The 25351-nt window shown below is 40.4% G+C and overlaps 1 protein-coding gene across 1 annotated transcript; it reads right to left on the bottom strand.

The window, feature by feature from the left end:
• Positions 1–6: 6 nt before the first annotated feature.
• LOC109106600 (AT-rich interactive domain-containing protein 1A-like) lies at positions 7–24659 on the bottom strand. The gene is made up of 20 exons (XM_042741322.1): positions 23430–24659; positions 14584–14781; positions 12519–13127; positions 10573–10683; positions 8840–9047; positions 8420–8509; positions 8149–8319; positions 7101–7425; positions 6814–6962; positions 6570–6704; positions 6304–6512; positions 5996–6200; positions 5332–5464; positions 5089–5252; positions 4862–5003; positions 4640–4762; positions 4449–4545; positions 3502–4336; positions 3271–3401; positions 7–3183 (listed from the first exon to the last, which is right to left on the bottom strand). Exons 1-20 carry the CDS (start codon positions 24333–24335, stop codon positions 1261–1263), a joined length of 6864 nt encoding a protein of 2287 aa, XP_042597256.1. The 5' UTR covers positions 24336–24659; the 3' UTR covers positions 7–1260.
• Positions 24660–25351: the final 692 nt, after the last annotated feature.

The following is a 25351-nucleotide window of genomic DNA, read 5'->3' as shown; positions in this document are numbered from 1 at the left end:
AACATCTTACCAAGATTTAATGTACATTTATTCTTACCACGTGGAACATATAGTATAAAGATTTCATAGTGAATAAATGATATTCATTGAGCCAAAAAGGGGGGAAAAACAAGGAATTTACATTAAGCTACATAGTCTGAAATAAAAATATGCAGAATTCATATCACTGGAGAAAAAAATATCTCAGCTGTGTTTCTTCTTCTAGAGTTATTTTGTTGTACCAGGAGATGAAATTAAAATATTTCAGTTGTTTGCTGTACTATGGAGGAAATGTGGAGGCCAAAAGATGGTTCAGTTTATATACCTAGGTATTTTGATGCAATTAACCCAACTTGAGTGTCCGCTCTCATTCTTGATAGATAAAAAGGGATAAGAAGCAAGAGTGTGTGAAAGAGAGGGAGAGAAAAAGAGAAAAGGAGTTGAAAATGTACAACATCTTATATACAGTACAGCCTTGGCTGCATCTTAAGTTGAAAACCAGTCTTAGGAGGTGATTTCTTTATAGGGGTCAATTCATACAATCAAGGGTTAAAGAGAAGAGGTCAGGGTGTTGTACGTCCTTGATACTTTGGGGGGTATTCTCCTTATTAGCATACTAACGGTTTAAAAACGAATCCGACTGAGCCAACATTTACCCCATGTGGAACAGTGCAGTACGTTTGCAGTATGTTGTGGAGTACTGTACAGAAAATGACAACTCATTTCTGCTGTACACGCATCCAGAAAGGTTGACCGTGTGGCATCAAAATACAACCACCAAACAATGAAGAGTCCACCTGTCAATGTGAACAAGAGCTGTGTATTATTTGCACCCTCTTGGGGAGGACAAAGAAACAATTAACCCCAAAACTCACTGTAAACAAGACAGCAACTTTGGTAAATAGTTTGTTTTTTCAAGCTATTTATTTTATTCATTTATTTATTTTATTATAAAAAAGTACTTTCCCCTCAGACAAGGACACAAAAGTTGGGGTCCCTATCCATGTCATCTAGTTACATCAGTGTTACAGTTTGTGTCAGTGTGTTGAGGCTCTGGTTCATGATCCACAGCAAATTCGTGACAACCTTCCAAAAGTGAGACGCAGAGAAAAGGGGGACCAGTGGGTGTAATATGAAAGGGCTTGCATAAATTAAAAAACAAAACAAAAAACAAGAAACAGTCAATTTTCTCTGCTTTCAATCTCCACTCGCCAATGGGGAGGACAGGCAAAGGGGAAGTACGAAAACCAGAGAAGGTGGAGCCACAGCTCCGCACAGCTGTCATGACTGGCCTATCAAAAAGAGTACATCACAGATGACATGGGATACCAATGAGTTCATGAGCGGGGAGACAGAAAGGTCCAGTAGCCGCGATTCATACAGCGTAAACTCAGAATGGTTCTCCTCCACCTTAGCGAGGGCGAGCAGAGCCCGAGCAGCCCGCCGCATCATGTCCACACTTGTTGGCTCAAAGTGTGACCCCTGCATGTGCAGTAGGGAACCTTGGCTCTGCTGGAACTGCGTAGCCGCTAAGCTGTCCTCCAAGAAGCCCAATAGATTCCCTACACTGGCCTTCTGTACCGCAATGGCACGGGCCGCCAGGCTGTCACCCTGTGCGAGATTGGCCAGCAGCACAACCGCCATCTCCCGACAAACAGGCACCTTTCGCTCTCCAACTAGACGCACAAGGTTACCAAACAGCTTCTCTAATCTACTAAAAGGTGGCGTCGCCAGAATGAGGTCCACATTGTTGTCCTGAATGCTGAGCTTACAGAGGGTCTCCAGGACTAGTCTCTGGGGGGACAAGGCGCCGTTAAGCCCGAGACTAGGAAAAGGGTCTTGGGCTTCCGCTGAAGGACAAATGGCCCAATGGAGCAAGCCATCCAGTAGAGGCAGGCAGATGCTCTCAGTGTAGACAGAGAAGTCAAGCTGGCCTGAGATGTTGGCAAGAGTGACCAAGCAATTTTCCCGCAGTACCTCCAAACAGTCCCACCACCACTCATCTTTCTTGCTACCAAGACTCTCATCCACCTCCTCTTCTTTCTCGTAGGTTAAAGGTGCCTGCTTGCGCTCTGGATGACGATGGTGGAGAAGCAACAGGCGGCCAAGCAGTAGCAACAGCCCTGGATGCTTTGACATCTCCGAGTCATTGCCCGGGATGAACGAGAGGCTGCGAACAATGTTGGAGACACAGATGCAGCGACGGGCAAGGGAGTCTTGCCAGTCTGAGAGCGTGACGAGAGGAGCTTCATCCTTGCTGTGTGGCTCATCTTCTAAAACGGCGATGGAGCACTGGCCCTGTAATGACGGGCTTGAAGGTGCTGACCTGATGTTTTCTGAAGTTGTCGTCTCCGTTACTTGATTCTCTTCATCTTTCTCTATGTGTGAATTCCCCTCAGAGGCAGTTTCTAAGCAGTCAGCAGGTCTGTCGTCCCTCAAATCTGAAATTCCGTTGCTCACTTTCTCAGTGGATGACTCTGGAGAGGGCTGCCGGTCCACTTCTTTCCCATGCTCTTCACTGGATGAGGGCAGCAAGGGTGCCTGGCTGTCCTTCTGAGCTCCTCTCTTCCTGTCAGAGACCTGTGCAGGAAGACGCTTCCGAAGATGCAACAGGTCCATCTTGCTTTCAAAGTGGGTCTGAATGTGTTCTGTTGTATCACCTCCACCAATGCTCCAGTGCAGGAGGCCGCTGTCAAATTCCTGCAACCGACCAAGCTTATTTGAGCAGTCCACCACAAATGGATCCTTTTTTCGCACAATCTTCAAGGGAAGCTTATCAAACTTGCTAGCCTGTTTGGGCTTCTCTTGAGTAACATCCAGCTCGGGACATGGTGGCTCTGAAGTCTTGGGTTCTGCAGTTGACTCTCCTTCAGTTCCTTGGCAATCTTCTTTCTTCACAGAGTCTTCAAGTGTACTTGGCTTTTCTTCCTGCTTTATCTGGAGTGGTCCTTGTGCCATTTGTTGTTCCTGATGTTTTGACCTGTGCATTTCCTCTTCTTCATCTTCCTCCTCTGTTTCTCCATCTTCCTCCATGCCCTCAACCAATGCCTCATCATCCACAGTGTTTTCATCTTTTTTGAGCACGCTGGGATCTAAAAGAGATCTTTGTCCTGGATCTCCAACTTCATATTCCCTCAGAATCCCAAAGATCTCAATGAGACAACGGCGGAAATACTCAATGATTAGTTCCAGGAAACCAGGGAGCTTTTAAAGAAAATATTTGTATGTTATTTAGAATGAAACTTAAGTAATGGCAATAAACATTTTTGTCATTTTCCAAAAATGACTCACCTGGATAAGGTTGAAATTTGAAATACTGTTGTCATCATATAACAAGATGTTGATGGTGTCTAAAGCCCATGTACTCTCCGCCAACAGTCCCGATTTAAGGGACATCATGACTCTCCATGCTTCTGGGGTTCCTGCAATAGTAGTACAGAGTTATCTTTCTGTATCCCTCAGGACTGAGCTTGATAAATAACCAACATTTTATTTTATTACAAAAAAATAATTAACTCTTACCAATTTCTTTCATGGTAAGACGCCTACGTGATTTGAGAACTGGTGATGTTGCCTCTATGGAACCCGGAGGGAAGGACATGTCTCTTCTCATCATTGGAGGCTGTACTGAGGGAGGTACAATGTGAGATGCAGGCACTGGAGGTCCTGCCTTCTGCATTTTAATATTGCTGGGTATGTAGGATGATTTACTGGGGGAAGTCCTGCTTTCCATAAGCCGAGGCATGGGCGTGGGGCTTGACACCTGTGGAATGTGGTTTTGCATGGTTTGGGGAGGCTGGTAATTTGACTGCAAGGGTCTGCTCATTGGTGGACCTGTGCCACTAGGGCCATATGGGGGTTGTCGTGGCCCAGGCCACTGGCCTTCATGATTCATGCGTGGTTCAGATGGCAACATGTCTTCAGATCGATTCATTGCATGATAGCCAGGGCCCTGTCCGGGACCAGTAGGAGGTCCCTGACGGTTTGGGTAACTGGGGTAGCCCATATCACCTCTGCCCTGCCACATGCCACCTTGAGGACCATCAGGACCAGACTGCATTGGACTGCCCATCATTTGAGGAGGCATGGAACCCTGGGAGTTTGGGCCCGTTCCTGCTTGCATCCGATCTCTTCCAAAGGGGAAAGGGAACTGATTCTGGGGACCAGGTGGACGACGGTCCGAGCCAGGGTAGGAACTGTTATACTGGTTATACATTTCCTGACCACTTGAGGGACCACTAGGGGGAGCCTGTGGTGGTGGCTGTGGCTGCTGAGCATTGAAAGGCCCACTGAACATCTCACCGTCATGATGCCGTTTAGCTGGTGGGTAACCACCATCCCCTGGTCTTTTGTAGTTCTAAAGGCAACAGATTACATTTAAAATATGTGACAAGGCTTTCAGTAACATTTAGTTATTATACCAATGTCAAATAGAAAAAAAAATCATGTTTTAATAACCACTTTCTTACAGATTGTTGTTGCGGGTACATTCCAGGCTGCTGATTCGGATAGGAGCCACCAGGAGGTGCACCCTGACCAGGATACTGATTACTATAGGACTCATGCCTGCACAGGGAACCATATGCAAGAGAAATGAGAACTAGATATAGTAGATATACAAATACAATCTCCATAGAAACGAACCAATTAGTGGACTGACCGCTGTTGCTGTGGAGGGTAACGATTTGGTGAATACATCCCAGATTCGGCATTTGAAGTCATCGTATTTGGCTGCGGCACTCCAGGCCCCATGCTGCCATCTGGGCCCATGCCTGACTCTGGTCTACGCAACACAGGAGAGGTTAGAGTTCATTGCATCACTTACATAACATAAATGAAAGTAAAGGAATTAGTTTCTTCCCAAAGTAAAGTTTCAGTGTACCTCCTGTCATAGCCTGGGCCATATGGATACTGGTGCCGCTGGCCCATGGGCATGTTTCCCACAGGGCCTGGTGGTCCCCTGTTGTACTGATCACCGAGACTGCTGTTGGGACCCTGCCCACTAGGCATGAACTGTTCTCCAACTAATACCACAAGCACACAGCTCATTACACCAGGTAGCTTATCATGAACTATAATGGATTATGATTACATGACTACAATACAAACCTTTACGCATACCACTGAAGTGGTCTTTATTGGGTTCATAGGGTCCCATGCGACCAGGCATCTCCGGGGTGCTCATGCCTGACTGGTAGCCAGAGTTGGGCGTCATAGTGTTTCTCCGAGAGAAGTCGCTATCAGCAAATGGATCTTGCAGGTTAACACTGCTCCTACGAAACAGGGCAGGTAAGGAGTGGTTCACACTCAAAAAACGCATACAGTACTGCAAGACAAGTGATCGAATCTCACCTGCCACTTGGCATTGGGGGCATCTGGCTGTGTGGGGTGGAGGCAGGAGTAGGGGGCTTCAAGTCTCCACTTTCTGCCATGGAGCTGCTGGTGGACTGTGGCGTCTGGGGTCCCTGAAGAGAGCCGGATCCAGCTGTATGGATGGAGAATATTATACTTACATGTATTTACATGCAAATAATACAACATCAGTAGTACCACAAGCCAAATTCTTGGGCAGTTAAAGTGTAATGAAACGAGTTCTCTCTCATGAATAATGTAGAGAAATGCTCAGAATGTAATGACATACACACATACTCTCCAATCTGCAATCTGTACAGATCTGTTAAGATCTGCAAAAATGCATTTAAGGGTTTCACGGCCCCTTAAAGTTATAATTTAAGACTTCTGCAACTGGTCATTAAAATGAATGCAATAATTCATGTTCAAACAATAATGTTATAACATATATCTTTATTCTGTCTTTTTCAAATGTGCTTTTAAATAAAGAGCTTAAACTGCACATACAGTATTAATTCATAAACTTATGACAGTGATGCTTCAGTAACTGTAGTTTAACTTAAAAAGATAAACAAGACAATTATTGTACGTTCCTTACTTAATTTTGAAATAGGTGTTTTGTTGCAACAGTTAAATTGTTGAGATCCCAGACGCCAGAACTCACCTGGGGAGGGAGGCTGAATCTTGGCCTGGTTCTTTTTGCTATCTCCCGGCATAATGTCAGGTGGTGGGTCTTCTCCACGCTCAATCTTACATTCAAAAGCATACAGACATTGAATGTACTGCTTTTTCAGAGAGCTGGCAGCACTGCTGGAGGTCCCCACGTTCAGATTTGTGGCCAGCTCTCTCCATTTTTTGTTCTTATTAACCTGCAATTACAAGGACACCAAAGGATATAAGCCAACAACCTTGAGAGAAAATGAGTTGAGACCTTCAACATCATCTTAATGTGTATGGACAACTTGAATATACCTGTGTAAGACCTCCAATCTCCTTGACAGACACATAGAGGCGGAAGAGATCAAGGGGCTTACGTCCCACAGCCGGCAGGTTACTCATGCCCATGGCTTTTTCTTCTATGAAAGCCAAGTAACGGTCTACCCACATCTTTCTTTCTGGCTCTGGGCCTAGCTCATACAACCGAGTGATCTTCTCATTGGTTGTTGTGGAGGAACTTGATTCTAGGCAGAAGCAGTTTACATAAAAGGCATTACACAGGAAGTGCATCAAAGGATGACTGATTTCTGCTGTAAAGAATGTTAAGCAAACCTTGGATTTTGATTCGGTCTTGGGCGTCCCCTCAACTTTGTTATTCATTTTCTGGGCTTGGTTAAGTTTTCCATCCATACCAAAGTCCGGACCAGGGGACATGCCTAAGAGGAAAACAGATACATTAACCATGATTGTGACCTGGCAAGTAAAAATTATTTCAGCTAGGTTCTTTTTTTGTACAATACAAAAACTGATTTTTTACTATCTTACCACTAGTGTTGTTAGCCATGTTACCACTCATAGGGTAGGGTGAACCCTGGGTATTCATCATTCCAGGCATGTTGTTCATGGAAGGGCCATATGGAGGTCCTGAGCCCATCATACCAGGACCAGGAGAAATATTGGGGTAACCTGGTAGCCTTGAGGCAAAACACATTTAAATTCAAACTACCTAACTGGATCCAGTTTGTACACAAAAATGAGAAAAGGCTAACAAATTAGACATTTGCGACAGAACAATGATAATGTACAACTTCGGTATTTCAGTTCTTGTGTACCTGTTGTGTATCGAGTTGGCGGGTCCGTGCTGCATTAATGCAGCATCCTGTGGCTTTCTGTTGAGGCCTGGAGGTGGGCACATCCCGGTTCCCACTTGAGGGGGTATGCTGCCCATATTAGGACCCATAGTGGGACTCATGTTGGGACCCATGTTGGGGCCATAGGGACGTGCACCCATCTGTCCATGAGGCATCCTTCCAGCCGGCATGCCAGCAAACACTGGCCCTCCTCCTTGTCCAGTCATAGGGTTCATAGTTCCGCCCATGCCAGGGCCTGGGTAATTGGCATTAGGCATGCCACTGTAACCAGGCTGCCTGGGGTAACCTGAAGGGGAAGACAGGAAGTTATAATTTGATACAAAGTTTTCACGATTGTAAAAAAAAAAAAAAAAAAAAAAAAACAAGTACAGTACCATTTTAAAATACATGCATGCATAGAAATGCAAAACAAAACTACATAATGCTATATTAATAATAATAGTTATACAATGACAATAAAAGCAGTTAAGTTAATCAAAACAGCATATTGCTTATGCTGCATCTTTCTGTAGAGACATATAAAAAATAAGGAATCTTATTCAGTACTACAATTTGTTTCATTCCCAAAAAGTCTGAACACCACAACAGAATTAGCAATGAACAATTAGCATTGGCCGAATGTTTTGGGGTATGATTGCCTCATTGTTGGGCTTGTTAAAAGACTCCCAGGCCCTTGAGTGTTTTAGCAGCATGTAACGCTGCTGTACCCACAGTCACTGTAGCTGCTCAACTGACGTGAGCCATGCTACGTCAACTTCCTTTTTTTCACTGACGCTAAAAATAACCACACTGTGATCCACTGGTCGCACAGAGAGAAAAAGAGGGAGAGTGAGAAGGATTTGGAGGGACCGCAAGAAGAGAAAAATAAAAGCCCAATATCTGCACCTCCACTACAGTAACTTCTCTCAACAAGGGACCTATTTTTTTAAATGTACATTTTTCTTAATTGTTCTAAATAAGATGCGTTTTGCATTAAATTATAGTCAGTTGTTACCACTGAGCCACTTACCCTGTGGGCCATATTGACCACCTTGAGGCCCATAGTTTGCCATAGAGTTGTTCTGCTGATAAGGGACTATTCCAGCATGCACCTGGCCTCCAGATGACTGACGAGGAGACAACGCAGAGCTTGACTGTGGAGACCCATAGGGTGCCATCTGAGGGTTTCTCTGCATATATCCTGTGCAGACAACATTAATGTATTGATACATTAAATAAAAAAAAACATCAGGATGGAAAACAAGTCCTGTCTTTTTTTGTAATTATACAGATTGAGTTACCTCTTTCTTGGCCAATGCCAGGTTGACTCATTGAAGAGTGCATCATCCCATCAGACTGTCCACTTGAAGGGCGGGGAGGCATCTGGTTCCCTAACAATGAGAAATTCAAATAATGTGGTTAAAAAACTAAACTAAAAATTAAATTAAAATGTAAAAAAAAAATCACATTCTATAACTTGAAGAACAACTTTTTAATACTTAAAAAAAAAACTGGATAAACTGGTAGTCAAACCACAAACTCATGCCATATGCTCAAAATATATATACATACATAATTACATATACATACACATTGCAATTGGTGGCTCAAAATGTTTTTAATATTTAATATTTGTAACTATTCCTAACCATCTTCCCGATGACTGTCCCATAAAGTGGCATGAACACATTTCAAAATAATTTAAGGAGTACTATCCCTACCTGGCATCGTGGCAGGAGACAGTGGCCCAGAACGAGATGCAGAGGCACTGGCAGGAGAGCCCACCGGGGGAGAAGTGTGAGGGGAGAAGGGTGACTGTGCTGGATTGCTCTGTTCTCCTTGACTGCTGGATACTCCAGATGTGCTGACTCCAGGGCTCAAAGCGCCCTCCGTACCAGTAGGCAGGTCATCGATTGAACCGGATAGGTCCTAAGCAAAGAGAACCGTAGAGAGAAGGTTAGAAAAATCTAAGCTTGAAGTCGTAATGTAATGGAAGTAGTATCTTTTCCTCTGACTTTTTGGAAAAGAACAAAAAAAAAAAAAAAAAATCAGGGCGGAGACTATCCAATGACGGTTCATCCGGTTTAAGCAGACTAAATGGTTGGAGTCTGGCAAGTGTCACCAGAAAGAAGTCTCATTTCACTGAAAGGCTGATTTATGATGTTAAGAATTCAAAATAATTATTTTTGAAAAATGAAATCGGTCAAAGTAAGACCAATAATGTTCATTTAGAAAATGCAAGTTATTTCCATTTCATGCACTGCAAATATGAACATACTTGGGGAAAAAATAATCAGTGTTCCCACAGAAAGACAAAAAAACAAATAGAAGAGAAAACAGGGGGGAAAAAACAGGCTCAGCTGGTGTTATCATTTGGTATTCCATCATTTCTGCTAGGGATCTGAAAACGAAGCTGTCAGCTATCTCGAACTCTTCATGGCATTATCTTTATTTTAGTAACATTTTCCTATCCAATCGGCAACATACAGCTTTCACAGATATTAAAAGAATATTGCTAAAAAATAAATCCACATTCGGAATCACAAGTATGTCCTGCAGGCTCTGGATAAGGTTTGTTGCTTAATTGTTAGGTAAAGGCAAGATAGAGAAAAAAAATAAGGTTTGTTGCAAATTATAATAAATAAATATATCATATATATATATATATATATAATATATATATATATTTTTAATTATATATATATATATATCATAGTATGTATATAAAAAAATAAAAAACACTTTATTCAGCAGCACAATAGCAAAATTTTATTATACCACAAAAACTTTTCTTCTTCTTTAGAATAAATCTTCCAGTGACAGCTTCTACTCGGCAACAATGAACTCTGGCACAGTTTTTTTTTTCCCCTCTGGGACACACACACACAAGCTTAAATGCTCTCGTACACATACAATTACACAGCCAGAGCCTGCTGGCCTTATTTATCTCATCTAGGAAGGGGAAAAAAAAAAAAAAAAAAAAAAGTGAGATCATAGCGTCCCTGAGGTTGCCATGGCTACGGCAGTCAGCTGCACGTGTGCTGAGTCAGCGCAGCTGGGTGTCTCTCCATATGTCCTTTTCAGACAGTCTCGCAGGTCATAACACATACTCAAATGCAATTAAATCTCGAAGACAGAAGCAGAATTCACATGAAGAGTACAAAATAAAAAGGTACAGAAAGAACCGACGGCATATATTTCCGTGACAGACCACATGAAGTTCTTGATTTAGCAACAACCCCAAAGGTCCTACACAATCACTCCAGAGATAAAGGTGCAGCTGAGGCTGAATTATGCTCACATCTTCGAGCTAATTACCTCAAACTAAAAGTCAACATAAAAATAGCGTTTGACTGAAACTACTTGATTTGTGAATCTGTCAAATTCACAATGCATCTTTAAATGTGGTTGGATGCAGTCAACAGCTTGTGTGAAATGAAAGTGTCAGACTCACTGGTAGACTGGAGGGTCTGCCCTGCATGTCCTCTGTGCTGCTCTTCGAAGCCAGAGGCGGACCGGAGGGGGGAGCGCTGGACTGGGAGCTAAAAGACTCCTGGGAAATCTCCTGTGGGGGGAACAAGGCAGCCCAGGTCAATCGAAGTTGGTATTTAGGACAGTGGACGCATATGTAGATGCTTTTGCTTACAGATATCACATGTGTGTTTAGGTCAGTTTCACTGTTAGTAATGCAAGTTTCTGTTTTTGTACTTAAGAATATCCAGTTGCAATACTGCTTTTATTACCGTACGAGTCTGTAAATGTGGTGGCACTGTGAAATGAAATGCATTCCAGACTTCAAATAAATGCAAAACCAGTCATCCAATTTAGTTCAAACACACAAAGTTAATATTAAAAATACTATTACATCCCACCTTTAAATTTGTATATGTTCAGAAATAAACATAGTAAACGGGATTAAAAACACCATCCAGTTTAGAAAACGTATACATTTACAGATACTTTAAAGTCCGCATGTAGTCAAATATTTTATCTTTGATCATCAGAATGACATATTTAAATGTTTTTTCTTGTGAAAATAATTTTCTCATGCCTTAAAATAGCTTGAATGTAACTCAACACCCTTGCCTCATTTACTAGTATACACTGATCTATGAATATGCAAATTAGTCCACCAGCCAGTGCCTCCTGATCCACTGAACTGTAGTAAACGCAAAACAATGGCATACACGGATAATGACTGATAAAACTGTTTTTACTAGCGGACAACTACAGTGAATACTTTAACATTTGTTAAAGTTACTTACTTGATGATGTTGTGTCCTAAAATGCCGCAAAGACTCGAATACAGCCGTTTGTGTTTCTTAATTCGCGCCCGCGAACATACGCCTGTAAAGTGCAGACGCCGATGTGGGAGAGGTGGGCCTGACTCCAGGCTACTTTTACACTGTTGCCACAGGTTATAATGCAAGTTAGTGGTTCTAAATTCACGTTAAACTACGGCTCCATGGGTTTTTTGCTCGAATTTATTTTTGGTTTTGTGTTGGTATTGGTATATTTTGCATGCTAGTGACAGGAATCGATCCCTTGACGTGATTGGTTTGTGACGTAGCGAACTGAGGGCTGTTTCAAACCACAATTCTGGGTCAGCCTTTGGGAAACTACAGTTTTAAGGAGAAAATACTCAGCAATGGTGTTGATTAATGGATCGGCACGTGGTTTGTCTAAAAGCATATTAAAAACACCACATAGACAAATAAACAAAAATAAAATTGATTTTCACTACAGGGGGACTTTAATAACACTTTACAATAAGATTACATTCGTTAACATTAGTTAATGCATTAGCTTTAAACTAACAATCAACAACCATTTCATTTTTTTTTACCTAGATTAATAAATGCTGTAAGTGAATTCATAAATATACTATTGCTCACTGTTAATTCATATTCCATAATAGAAAATAAGACATTACTGTGGAGTCAGTTAGATTTTTTTTATGTTTTTAAACAAAGTCTCTTCTGCTCACCAAGGCTGCATTTATCTTATCAAAAACAGTTAAATATTTTTACAATTTACAATAACTGTTCTATATTGTTTTCTATTGTCTTTATTTTAAAATGCAATTAATTCCTGTGATCAAAAAGCTGAATTTGCATCAGTAATTTTCATACTCCAGTCTTCAGTGCCACATGATCCTTGAAAAATTAATCTAATATGTTAATGCTGATGAACATTACCCAGTGATAATAATGTAAAAGTGATGATCATTGTTAATTACTGACACTTAATGCATTAACTATATTTGCAAATCATTACCTATACTTTAGAACTGTTGCTCGAGGGCACCGTGGTGATCTCAGTAACTCTCACTTTCATTATCTCTTTTTCATCCACCCTGAACCACCACTTTAGTATATGAAAGTAAAAAGCTTAAGTTACCTGAGGAGGAGGAGGAAAACGCTGATACGGCGATTGTTGTTGTTGCTGCTGCTGCTGCTGTTGTTGTTGTGGGGGATTCTGGGAGTACGATGAGGGCTGTCCCTGTGGCATCTGTCCATGTCCCGCGGGCGGCTGAGAAGCAGGTGTGGGCGTCTGCGGTGGCTGCTGTGATGTTGGCGGTGGCTGCTGCTGTTGTTGTTGGGGGCCTTGGGCAGGAGGGTAACTGGGTTGGGATGCAGGAGGAGCCTGGGAGCTCCCCTGCTGCGAGGGCTGGGACTGAGGCACCTGTTGCTGTGGATAGGGAGACTGGCTGGCCTGGGGTGGCGCCGAGGACTGCGAGTATGGGGACTGCGATGGGACCGGCCCCTGTGGCTGCTGGGGCATGTGGGGTTGTTGGTAAGGAGGACCAGCCTGTCCGTGTGGAACAGATGACTGGGGGCCATGAGGTTGCTGTGAATAAGGTCCCTGACCTCCTGTTTGCCCTGGGGAAGGCCCGGGGTATGGCAACTGCTGCTGGCCTGAGTGAGGCCCCTGACCATGCTGGCCGAAATAGGGCTGCTGCCCCTGCTGCACATAACCCCCTGGTCCCTGCTGTCCATATGATGGCATCTGTGCAATTAAGTAGGATGGCACTACAGATCATTACACTCGTGATATTTCCCACACTTATTTATATCATGTGGGTAAATGGACAAAAAAAGAAACTGTTCTTTTTATTGACATGCTATAGACAAGGCTCACACTTCTTTCAACAAATGAATCTGTGACACTGACATGGTTTTTCCTGTTCATTACTGTATAGCTGCTTTGAAGCAATCTGTGTTGTATTAAGCCTTATAAAAGTAGACTTCTTAAATTTCCATTATTTTCCAGTTCGTTCTTGATTCAAGGATGATAAGTCATAATTTTAATTTGCTAAATTTTTAAAAATGTACTAAATGTTATCAGTAAGAAAGTAAAATCGTCCTGAGATTTAAAACTCAAGGTTTTTAGCACTCAGCGTTAATAGAAAACTGATATTCCAACATCAGAAATTTCCTCTTCTAAGCACTGAAAATTACAATTTTAAAATTCCATGTTATTAATATGAGTTCACATAAATAATATTTAAGATTAAAACTGGGACAGAAAGTTTATTGCTAAAAGAGGTTGGATTAGTTTTATTTATAACCTCTACACAAAATACTTGTATATAGCCCAACAACTTTTTATCTTTCCTATTCCCTAAATAATAAGACAAGGATAAAATGTAGTTATTGTACCAGAAAGTGTGACCTTGTCCAGCATTGCATTTGTAATTATTTATTGAGGCTAGGAATGGCTAAAGATCCCATGATAGCTGAGGCACAATATGCTACACGTTGCTATTTTTGTCAAGCTTTGTTACACCAAACAATATGATACACTGATTTAACCCAAAAATTAAAGCCCCCCAAAATTTTTTTTTACTTCAAATTAATACAATTCTCATTCTTTTCTTTTTTTCACAAGAAAATTAAACAAAGATATTCAAGCAATATTTGACGCATAACCACACTGTAAAACAATGTTGAATTTAAGTTGTCAAACTATTGTTTTTAATTACAGAATTACAGGCTAAGGTCAAAAATAATAATGGGCTGACTGTAGCATCCCATCTTGAATTGTTAATAATTTATTACTACTATGGAATTTTCTTACTGCATCAGTGTTAATAAACCTTAATTTGACTGCAATTTCATGTTAAACTATTAGCAACCTGACTTTATACAAAAGTTTTTGATTTTACCTTAAACCTTCTTTCTTGAAAACAGTATCTGTGTATCTCTCCTGCTAAACTAACTTTAAAATCTTAAAAAGCATGCTAAAAAATGACATATCAATGCCAGCACTAAAAGAACAGTGCAACAAAATTGTGTATTTTCCCCTACCTCTAATTAAATGAGAAAACACCTTGCAATAGGTTACAAAAAAAAGAATTACTAGCTTCACAACTTGTAATTACCAGGATTTTCACTCATTTAACTACAACAGTGCAGCATATTCAAACCGTAAACCCCTTAAAACGCTGAGAAAGATCACTGACCTGCTGGCTGTATTGCACACGTCCTTGCATGCCCATAGGGTATCTCTGAGGGCCAGCGGGCCCGTAGACCTGGCCTGGGTAAGCAGGCCCCTGCTGGGGCCCCGGAGGAGGCCCTTGATGGGGCTGCTGGGAGTAAGGCCCACCCGACCCATAAGGCTGACCACGCATTTTCGCCATTTGATCCATGGAGCCTGGAGTCTGTGGAACGAGATCGACAAAGTGGTTTCAGCAAAGGTATCTCACAGATAAACTGAGTTTCACATAAAGACAGACATCTACAAAGCTTTTTAAAAACTTAAGGACACATTTTCCAAAACCATTCAATCAAACCATTATTTTGTAGTACTGCACTCTCTGAATTTGATTTTAAAAAGCCAGGGTGGAAATGAAAGAATAGCAAGGACAGAATAAAAAATGCAAGAAACCACAAGAGAAGAAGAGAGAGAACAGCCGATAGTGGAAAAAGGTGAAGGAAAAAGAGAGACAGCAAATAACCCCCTGCTGCCAATTCCTATGGTTATTAACCTGACCGTTACCTTGCATAGCCTTAGTTAAGGAAGTCAACAGTGCTATATATAACTCATTTCAAATAGAGGGCAGTCTGCCGAATATTTAACACATCCCAGCTGTAGCCTCGGCCAAGCCAGCTTTTCCTTTTTTCGGAAAAAGACAGCAATCTTGGCAGCGAATGAATGACACAGGGCTTAATGACATGAGAGGAGAGGTCCAGCTTGACTTGCAATGAGATGAACGCTGGAGCATAGAAATCCAAGATGAGGGGGGTCACGTAAATATTGGAGTTGGAATACAAGTCATTATGTTGTAAACTAGCAAATAACAACTGCAGTGCACAAACACTGATGGACAACAAAATACACTAAGTTTCCAGCATTCAATTCTGATATTTGCAGAACATGGAACTATTTTAATTGCATCAGCTTAAAATGTAGTCTTTCGCATAGACAATCTGACTTGATTCAAACATCGCTTGCCAACACTTGAAATTTAAAAATACAGACCTAAGACTTTATTTTCCTTTTAGAAGCTTAACTTCATTACCAACAAGCGATGACAATTCTAGTTGATAATATTCTTTTGTGTGTCCTTAAAAATTTATTTTCACTGTGTGTATTTAACATTTTTAAATATTAAAAAGTAAATGTTAATTAAATTAAGATCCTTATAATGGATGCACTGCAATGAGACTTCATCCTGTTCTCCTCCGGGTTAAAGATTAATGCAATTTAAATACTTATGTTGCATTCAAGTACAGTATTTCATAGGAGGATACTTACATTTCAACAATTACTTGATTTAGTTGAGAACAAAACTCACTCAAAGAGAGAAATAAAAGTGTATGCTCTATGCGGTCTTTTCTATTATAATTCCCCTTTGTGTACATTCAAAAACAAAAACAACACTCTGAGGCATGAAATATTAAGCATACTTTCATACATATTGTCCACGTGTTTCATGATTGTAAAATCTATTCAACATGAAAAATTAAATCCTGAAGGTCAGCTAATACATTTACCAAGCAGCCAATTGAACTCCTCTCCAGCGTTCACCTACACAAAATACGATATCTATATTCAGTTCAAAATTTTGGGGTCAGTAAGCTCTGTTTTTGAAGGAAATTAATACTTGTATTCATCAAGGATGCATTAAATTGATCAAAAGGTACAGCAAAGGCATTTGTAATGTAACAAAATGTTTCTATAAATGCTAAAAGATTTCTATCTATCAAAGAACTCTCATTTTTGAATAATGGTTTATGTTTTTATTAGATTTTAGATTTGTTTTTGTTTTTAATATTGATTGTTTATGTTTAAGATAAGAATAATAATACTAGAATGATTTCTGAAGGATCATGTGACTCTTAAGACTGAAGTAACAGCTGCTGAAAATTCAGCTTTGCCATCACAGGAATACATTTTAAATATCAAAATATTATACAAAAACAGAAAACAGTCATTTTAAATGTTTAAATGTAATAATATTTTTAATGAAAAGTTTTTTACTGTATGAGTGAGCATAAAGGCCAAGGAAATTCACACCAAGGATGATAACTATAAAGATAACGATATTAGCGTCCACACCAGCGAACGATATCTTCTGTTTATTCTAAGCGCACGCTCGTCTGCCGCTTTAAATTCTCGAGCGCGTTACAGCAGGATGGATTCTGATTGGCTGTCAATTTTTTATCGTTCATCAGCTGGAAAAAAATCATTTTGAAAGTGATTCCAACGATATCTTTTTCTTTGTCTTTATCGTTATAGTTGTGGTGTAGACGCTGCTGTTCTTTAATACTGAAAACGATGAACAGTAGTTATATATATATATAGTATATATATATGGTTGGGTGATATGTTGAATATGATCTAAAATAAAATAATGCAACTTTGTGAATATGGTGATGACTTTAATAAGCTTTATAATTAGGCACTTTCCTAAAAAATGTCATTAAACAGTTTCATGATCCTTTTTGTAACTCCAAGTAAAGTGAAAGTGACGTGACACAGCCAAGTACACCCATACTCAGAATTTGTGCTCTGCATTTAACCCATCCAAAGTGCACACACACAGCAGTGAACACACACACACCATGTGAGCAGTGGGCAGCCATTTATGCTGCGGCGCACGGAGCAGTTGGGGGTTCGGTGCCTTGCTCAAGGGCACCTCAGTCGTGGTATTGCCAGCCCAAGACTCGAACCCACAACCTTAGGGTTAGGAGTCAAACTGAAGTAATGGCTGCTGAAAATTCAGCTTTGTCATAACAGGAATAGACCTAAATCACTTTTTAAAATAATATATATATTTTTTTTAAAGTTGTATTAGTATAAATCACAAATATTATAGTTTCTATTGATATTGATCAAATAAATGCAGCCTTTGTGAACCTTCAACTGACTCCAAACTTTTTTTCCCAAACTTAAAGTCTTTTAGTTAGTGGGATTGCTTGCATCACATGGTTTGAAAACCCAATCAACACATTTTAATGATGATACCTGACATATTTGGGCCCATATATAGATGATGTGGAAATTCTGAGGACCAAAACAATATTACAGATCTGCACTGCCTGTAAACTCACAGATCATACTTCAATTCGACAAGAACTTCCCTTAATGTAAAGCGCTCTGAGTGCCTAGAAAAGCACTATATAAATGTAAAAAAAGTGAAAAAGTGAAAGTGACATACAGTCAAGTTTGGTGACCCATACTCAGAATTTGCCATCCAAAGTGCACACACACAGCAGTGAACACACACACACCGTGAACACACACTCAGAGCAGTGGGCAGCCATTTATGCTGTGGCGTCCAGGGAGAAGTTGGGGGTTCGGTGCCTTGCTCAAGAGCACCTCAGTCATGGTATTGCCGGCCCGAGACTCGAACCCACAACCTTAGGGTTAGGAGTCAAACTCTCTAACCATTAGGCCACGACTTCCCCATTAGGCCACGACTTCCGAGAGTTATGAAAGATGTTTTAAAGGTGTTTCTGATATTTTATATAATTTTATGCATAAAACATCATCAGAAGGCTGAAAAAGAAAGATATATTTAGCGACATTGCCTAGATACTGTTATACACTACATATCTATAAAATTTCAATATTTATTTTGAATATCATGCTGCTGGTACGATTATGACGTCAAGCTTCAGGTGATAATCATTACTTTATTAAAATATCTTTAAGTTCATTAAGCAATGGATGAATCATTGTTATATTAAAGTGATCTTTTGATGTAATTATTAGAGCCCGACCGATAAGGGTTTTTTGGGGGCCGATGCCGATACCAATATTATTTATGTGTAGGCTATATTATAGTACAGTAGACAAAAGTTTGGACACACTTGCCATTCGTGTGTCCAAACTTTTGACAGGTACTGTATATAAAACACAGTATATAGCCTACATAAACAATATATATACATAAACATTTTTTGCAATGATAACTCAAATGTGGTGATCAAACACTTATAATGATGTGACAAACATAGGCCTATGTAGTGGAGGCAGGGTATTTAACAATAAACTTTTATTTTCAAAATGAGTCTGACATCAGTGCACTTAACAGTAAACTTCACTTATTATAAATAACTTAACACAAATAGAACAAAATATATATAACTTGAATTAAGAAATTAAACAAGGTAACTGTGTAAGGCAAGCAAGCTACTGCCAAACCAACATGGGCAGGTTTATGCAGGAAGCACAGCTTTTCCAAATGTAAACATTTAAAATGATTACATCATCATTTTAATAATATTTTTTTTTCACAAACTCTGTGTTGTGTATTTTCTGGTAATCCAATGAACATGCAGAACATTCGTATTTAAATTGTCTTTGCAGTTTAATATTCACAGACAGTCTATATATGTACTGACCTGTTTTTTTATTTATTCATCAAAAATAAGACAAATTCCATGAAATTCCGCCTTAGACAGTAAATTCCGTTTTTATGACTGGATTTCTTGATTGCATCCATGTTTTCTGCATCGCGGAATTATTAGTTTTTTTGTAATTTAATATTCACAGACAGTCTATATGTAATGACCTGAAAAGACGGGGACATTGTTGTTTATTTACTTAGCATTGAGTCTCTCCAACTAGGTGACATCGTTGGAGACTCAAGCCACCACTGCACTGCCGTCTATTGGACTGAAGAAAGATATTAACTTTTCAATCTGCTACGTTACTAACTGTACTGACTAACTATGCTGACACCGTGTCTGCGCCACAACAGGACTCGACAAAGCAAACGTTGAAAATCATACGAACTTTGTGTCAGCACATCATAAATAGAACAAGGCATCAGTTTACTGCATCCAGTGTAGACAACATCACTGATTATAATGGGTTCTATTCTACACTGGACGCGAGCGATGATGTGATGTGACCGAAGTGATAAGCATTAGTTCTGTTGCAAGCTTAATTTAACATCACAACTGACAAATGCATGGAATACTCTGAGTCAGATATGCAAATGATTATATTTTGACGTCACTACAGGGAAATAACCTGATTTATTAATGAAGTCATGTAAACACAGCTTACTTGCGTTGTCAGGTTACTGATGTGCATGTAAACGGGGAAAACTGGTTATTTTAATAAGCTGATGTTAGTGAGTTATCAGCTTACTGGTGTGTATGTAAACGTGCTCATTGATATCACAAAGTCCTTCTTTCCATCTTTGTATCTGATGACCCAGAACATAAAAAACAAACAAAAAAACTTTGGCTTTTGTTTTAAAATCTCAAATAACAATGTACAAATGATGCATTCATGCATATGCTAGCTGCCTATTCAAATGTAACATTGACATATGAAATCCACGTTGATATATAGTGTTAAACTAGGAAACAAACTGAACTCTTTCAAATGACCCTTTGTTTAGTCTTTTTTATGTATCATTGTGTCTAGTGAATATAAGTCAGACTGTGGAAAAATGGATGGCAGAATCATCCGTTCTTCACAGATGGGCACTGACTCAAACAGGACCTAAGATTAAAAATCATTACTGAATGACACAACATGAAAATATAACAAAACAACAAAGTACACTGTGTCATCAAGGGAAACTCATCTAGGTTGTCTGTCTAATATCTAGGAGGCTCGTTTAGAATCTGGCTGGAGTTCAAACCTTGAAAGGAGGTCTGTGGCTGTAAATGCTCTAAAGTGTGAAACGACTGAGGGCAAGCTGCTCTTGACATTTTCCAGTGTCCGAATGGAAAAATAAATAAAAGCAGCACATGGCTAATCTGCATAGGATAAAGTGAGGGCTCCCTTGGCAGGAGAGGCTACTGGACCGAAGGCAGGACAGCATTCGGATCCTGCAGTAAGCATAACTCTGTCTGAGATTAAATAAAACGTAATTATAGAAGAAAGTTCAAAGCTACATCAAAATTAATCTATTAAGCTAATATAATTAATAACCAAGAAGTTCTGTACAAAAACTAAAAGACCTACAATACTTTTTGGGGTCAGTAAGTTTTTTTAATTAATACTATTATTTTAGCTAGGACGCATTAAATTGATCAAAAGCAACAGCAAGTTATTTTATAGTGTCATGAAAAAAATCTAAATGCTGCTCTTTTGAACTTTTTATTCAGAGAATCCCCCTCCAAAAAATGTATCACAATTTCCATAAAAATATGAAGCCACACAACAGTTTTCAACAATGATAGCAAGAAATGTTTCTTGAGCACAATATCAGCATATTGGAATGATTTCTGAAGGATCATGTGACACTGAAGACTGAAGTAATGGCTGCTGAAAATTCAGCTGTCATAACAGGAATAGACCTAAATAACATTTTAAAATAATAATAATAATAAAAAAAAGTTATTTTAAATTGTAATAGTATAATCACAAATATTATAGTTTCGACTGATATTGATCAAATAAATGCAGCCTTTGTGAACAAAACATTAATAAAACCTTCAACTGACTTTTTTTTCCCAAACTTAAAGTCTTTTAGTTAGTGGGATTGCTTGCATCACATGGTTTGAAACCCAATCAACACATTTTAATGATGATACCTGACATATTTGGGCCCATATACAGATGATGTGGAAATTCTGAGGACCAAAACAATATTACAGATCTTCACTGCCTGTAAACTCACAGATCATAATTCAATTCGACAACAACTTCCCTTAATGTAAAGCGATCTGAGTGCCTAGAAAAGCACTATATAAATGTAAAAAAAGTGAAAAAGTGATGCGACATACAACCAGGTATGGTGACCCATACTCAGAATTCAGGCTCTGCATCCAAAGTGCACACACACAGCAGTGAACACACACACAGCAGTAAACACACACACAGCAGTAAACACACACACAGCAGTGAACACACACCCGGAGCAGTGGGCAGCCATTTATGCTGCGGCACCCGGGGAGCAGTTGGGGGTTCGGTGCCTTGCTCAAGAGCACCTCAGTCGTGGTATTGCCGGCCCGAGACTCGAACTCTCAAACTTAGGGTTAGGAGTCAAACTCTCTAACCATTAGGCCACGACTTCCCCCCAGTAATGAATTATTGTTATTAAAAAAAAAACATAACAAAAGAGCAACCACATAGAGATCTTAATCTTGCTAACAAAAAGAAATAATGTTCAGATTTTAAGAAAGAGGCAGAAAAACAGGTTGAAATTCTGGTATAAAAACTCTCATATTGTTATTAATGAAGAAAACTTTCAAACAAGAATAAATAAAAATAAACAAAATCTAAATAAGAAATTCTAGGCCAAAAGGAAACCTTGCAAACCAAGTTTCAATCCCCTTATCAGATGCACAGTTAGCACAGCGACAAAACTGAAGCACATGTAGCCTCAACCTAGTATAATAAACTAAGTTAACTGTGGTAAACAAATGTTGTTCAACCTTGAAATTGCACTTAAAAGTGTTTGGACATATCCAAGACAAACAATCATGATAGGCACCACGTGAACAAGCATTCAGCATGCAGAGAATGTCCAGACAGGAAACAGCGCACAACATCATACTGTAAACAACTGGCTTGAATTAAAGAGAATTCAAAAAGATCTTCTCGCTCAATATCCAACAGACTAGAGAAATAAGACACAGGCTATCCAAGTGTCTTCAATAACCGAAACTTCAAAAACGAACTAAAGATTCCCACTTGATGAGTGACATGAAACCAGTTTCCAATCACAAATTTTGCTGTTATTGACATTCTTTGAATAAAACGCAAAAATGTGTGTTTTATTCCCCTGTATGATAAAAACTTCCACACATCCTTTTTAAATACATATGCATATATTTGCATTTTTTACATAAATAGTTATGTGTATAATGCATGTAAAATGCAACTGAAAACATTCTGTTAAAAGTATTAGTCTCTGAATATAACCCTTACTTATTGAATTAATAAACTCCTATTTCTCCAATACGCATAATTAATCTTAAAAGCACTGGCCAACATTTATTTCATATTTACAATACACTGAAAGAGTGAGGGAGGAGAGCAACCTCAACTAATCAGCAAGTGTTTCAGTGTTACATCATATGCAATTATAAATGGCCAAGAGCACAGGATGCAGAGCCAATCAGATCTCAGCGAGCATGTCAACTCAAGACCAACTGTCTCCTGCCTTTGACAGGAGGATTTTACCTCCACAATTCAAATCCCACTGCAAACCAATCTGCACTTACTCAGATCAGTGGGCTTGTGTTTACAAGCTGCGCGCACACAGACTGACATTCACTTGCGTCCACGCTTTAAAAAACTAAGTTTTTCCTCATCAGATGTACTAGTAACGTCCTTTTAAAACGTGTTAAATACATTTTCGACCAAAATGAGGATAATCAGCATATATTTCTCTGCTGTGTAAGTGTAACACTCACGTGTCGGTTTACACAACACGGGTTTTTCCACTTGAAATATCCGCTAATATTATGTTAATCACTCTCCTAATTAACATCAGGACTGACACACCAACCGGCTAAATATCGCATATTAGATAAATAAGCAGAACATTGAAGCGTATATAAACACAGAAATTACTATGAGAGAACAGCTAAATGCGTTTCAGTCTTCTTGGTGGAGAAGCAGCCTGAGCTAAATTACGCATTTTCAATCGGAGATCTAACGTTACCTCAACTCCAGCAATCATAGGCAACAGTTTTCAAGCTTGCGGCTTTCGGAAAGTTTCGTTATTTTAACTAAATATAAGCAGTAAAGGCATGAGCTGCAATGAAAAAACCAAGCAGGCAGCCATTTTAAAGTCTCTTGCTCAGACAATAGTTAGCACAGTGCGTTTCAACCACTCTAGACTTGAGCAAAGCGATAGAGTGGCCGTTTATAGGGTTGTAATTTTACCTGGTTTCTTCCCAGGGGCTGCCCGGTACTTCCAGGACTCATGGGTGACGGGTGATGGGTCCTTTGTTGCCAACCCGGATGGCCCCCACCGTACTGCCCTCCGCTGCTGCCCATATCTGCTGGTCCCTTAGCACCGTCCTGACCGCTGAAGTCGCTCGGCGGGTAACTCGAGTAACTCCGGGCACCGCTCGGTGAGGTGAGCAGCTGGTTGAGAGTCGGGGTGGATGTAGGCTGCGGGTTTCCCATGTTATACCGCTGATTGCTGTAAGATGCAGCCGCTGCTGGCTGCTGCTGCTGCTGCTTGGCTGACTGCACCCCTACCGCCTGGGTTTGAGGAGCGCTGCGCGGAGAGTTCATGCCGTATCCCTGGCCCGGGTACGGGCTTCGGTTCCCGAACGCATTGTAGCTGTTGTACTGGTGGTTCGGGAAGCTGTGTTCGTGGGAGTTGGGCTGATAGGAGTCCATCATGCCGCTCGACAGAGCTCCTGGCCCCGCTGCAGCTGCCATGCCAGGGCTTTGTTGTCCGCCATGTTGATGAAAAGGGGCCCGGCCGTAGTGCTGCGCGTAGTTATAGGAAGCGGGCTGAAACCCGGGCGCGTGATGGTGTACCATCCCGGGATGGTTGTTCCCCTCCGGTCCGGTGGTCTCATTTTGATTACTGTTCACCCTCGACGGATTCCCGTTGCCGTTCTTCATCTCCGACTCCCCTCCTCCCCCAGCATTTCCCACATCGGCCCGGTCCTGCAGTTCCCCGCGAGCCGGAGATCCGCTCTCGAGTCCCGGCTCCTTATTTTCCTGCTGCTTCTCCCCCGGTACCGACTCCTCCTTTGGGTCTCGATCCGTTTTTTTCAGCTCGGAAGGCGGGCTGGTGTTGAGAGAGGTAGCGCTGGCGACCTGAGCGGCCATGATCCCCCCCCCCCCCCACCACCTCTCCCCCTCTCGGCGAGTCGGGCACAATCAAACGAGAGGCATTGAATGTAAATACAATAGTTTTACAACAATTTACCCGTGTCCCGACTCATCCCCACCCCTTACGCCGGACCGAATCCGGACCCCACTGTCGGCTCCGTTTTTCAGACTCTCTCACAGCGAGTTATCGGGAAATTAAAATTAACCGACACGGAATTTGTGGGGGTTCTGTTGCAGAAGTAGACTAGAGCCGAGGAACGGATCACACCAGCACGAGGCTCACTTAGATACAGCCATTTTACCGAGGTGCGCTGAGAGCAGTAAAACCTGGCTCGGACTCTCTTCGAAGTGCGGAATGGATTCAGAGAAGGGGGGCTGGGTGGAGGGGGGTGTTAAATTGACGTTGCATAACGGCAGGGTTGAAAACTGCTCCTCGAACAGACTTTGGTGGGAAAACTGTGGCTGGGGTGAACTGAATGAAACCATACAGCCAGACATTAGGGTTGCATGCAGTCTCTCCATGAAGTAAGCTTGTCTTACTGGTTTTGCTGTTGCACTGCCTATAAAATACCAAAGTCTGCACACACACACACACACCTACTTCACTTTCAACCTTAAAATGGGCTAATAGAAAAATGTAAACATATAGACCACATATTGTAGGCCTACATAAATATAAATTCTGTTTTGTTTGTTATATGTAGTGTATTTAGGCCTATGCCTGGTGTTGAAGAGTCTCAACTTTTTGACTTACCTGGTTAAATAAATGTAAATAAATGTAAAAATGTAAATAAATAAATCTAACATCCCATGTTTTAGGTCAGCACGGTAAAAAAAACAATGCAAAATTTCTATCATAACATGCATTTTGACCATATGCATGTGTAGAGAATGAATATAGTATAGTAAAATAATTGTTTTTGTAATATCTTATTTTATAGCTTATATATTAAACTTTTAAAATGAAGGAGAAAATGTTTGTTATATCTTTTCACACTGTGTGTTTGGTATTT

This window comes from Cyprinus carpio, chromosome B16 (assembly GCF_018340385.1).
Source record: "Cyprinus carpio isolate SPL01 chromosome B16, ASM1834038v1, whole genome shotgun sequence".
NCBI lineage: Eukaryota > Metazoa > Chordata > Actinopteri > Cypriniformes > Cyprinidae > Cyprinus > Cyprinus carpio.
This window is presented reverse-complemented; position numbering and strand designations above follow the sequence as displayed.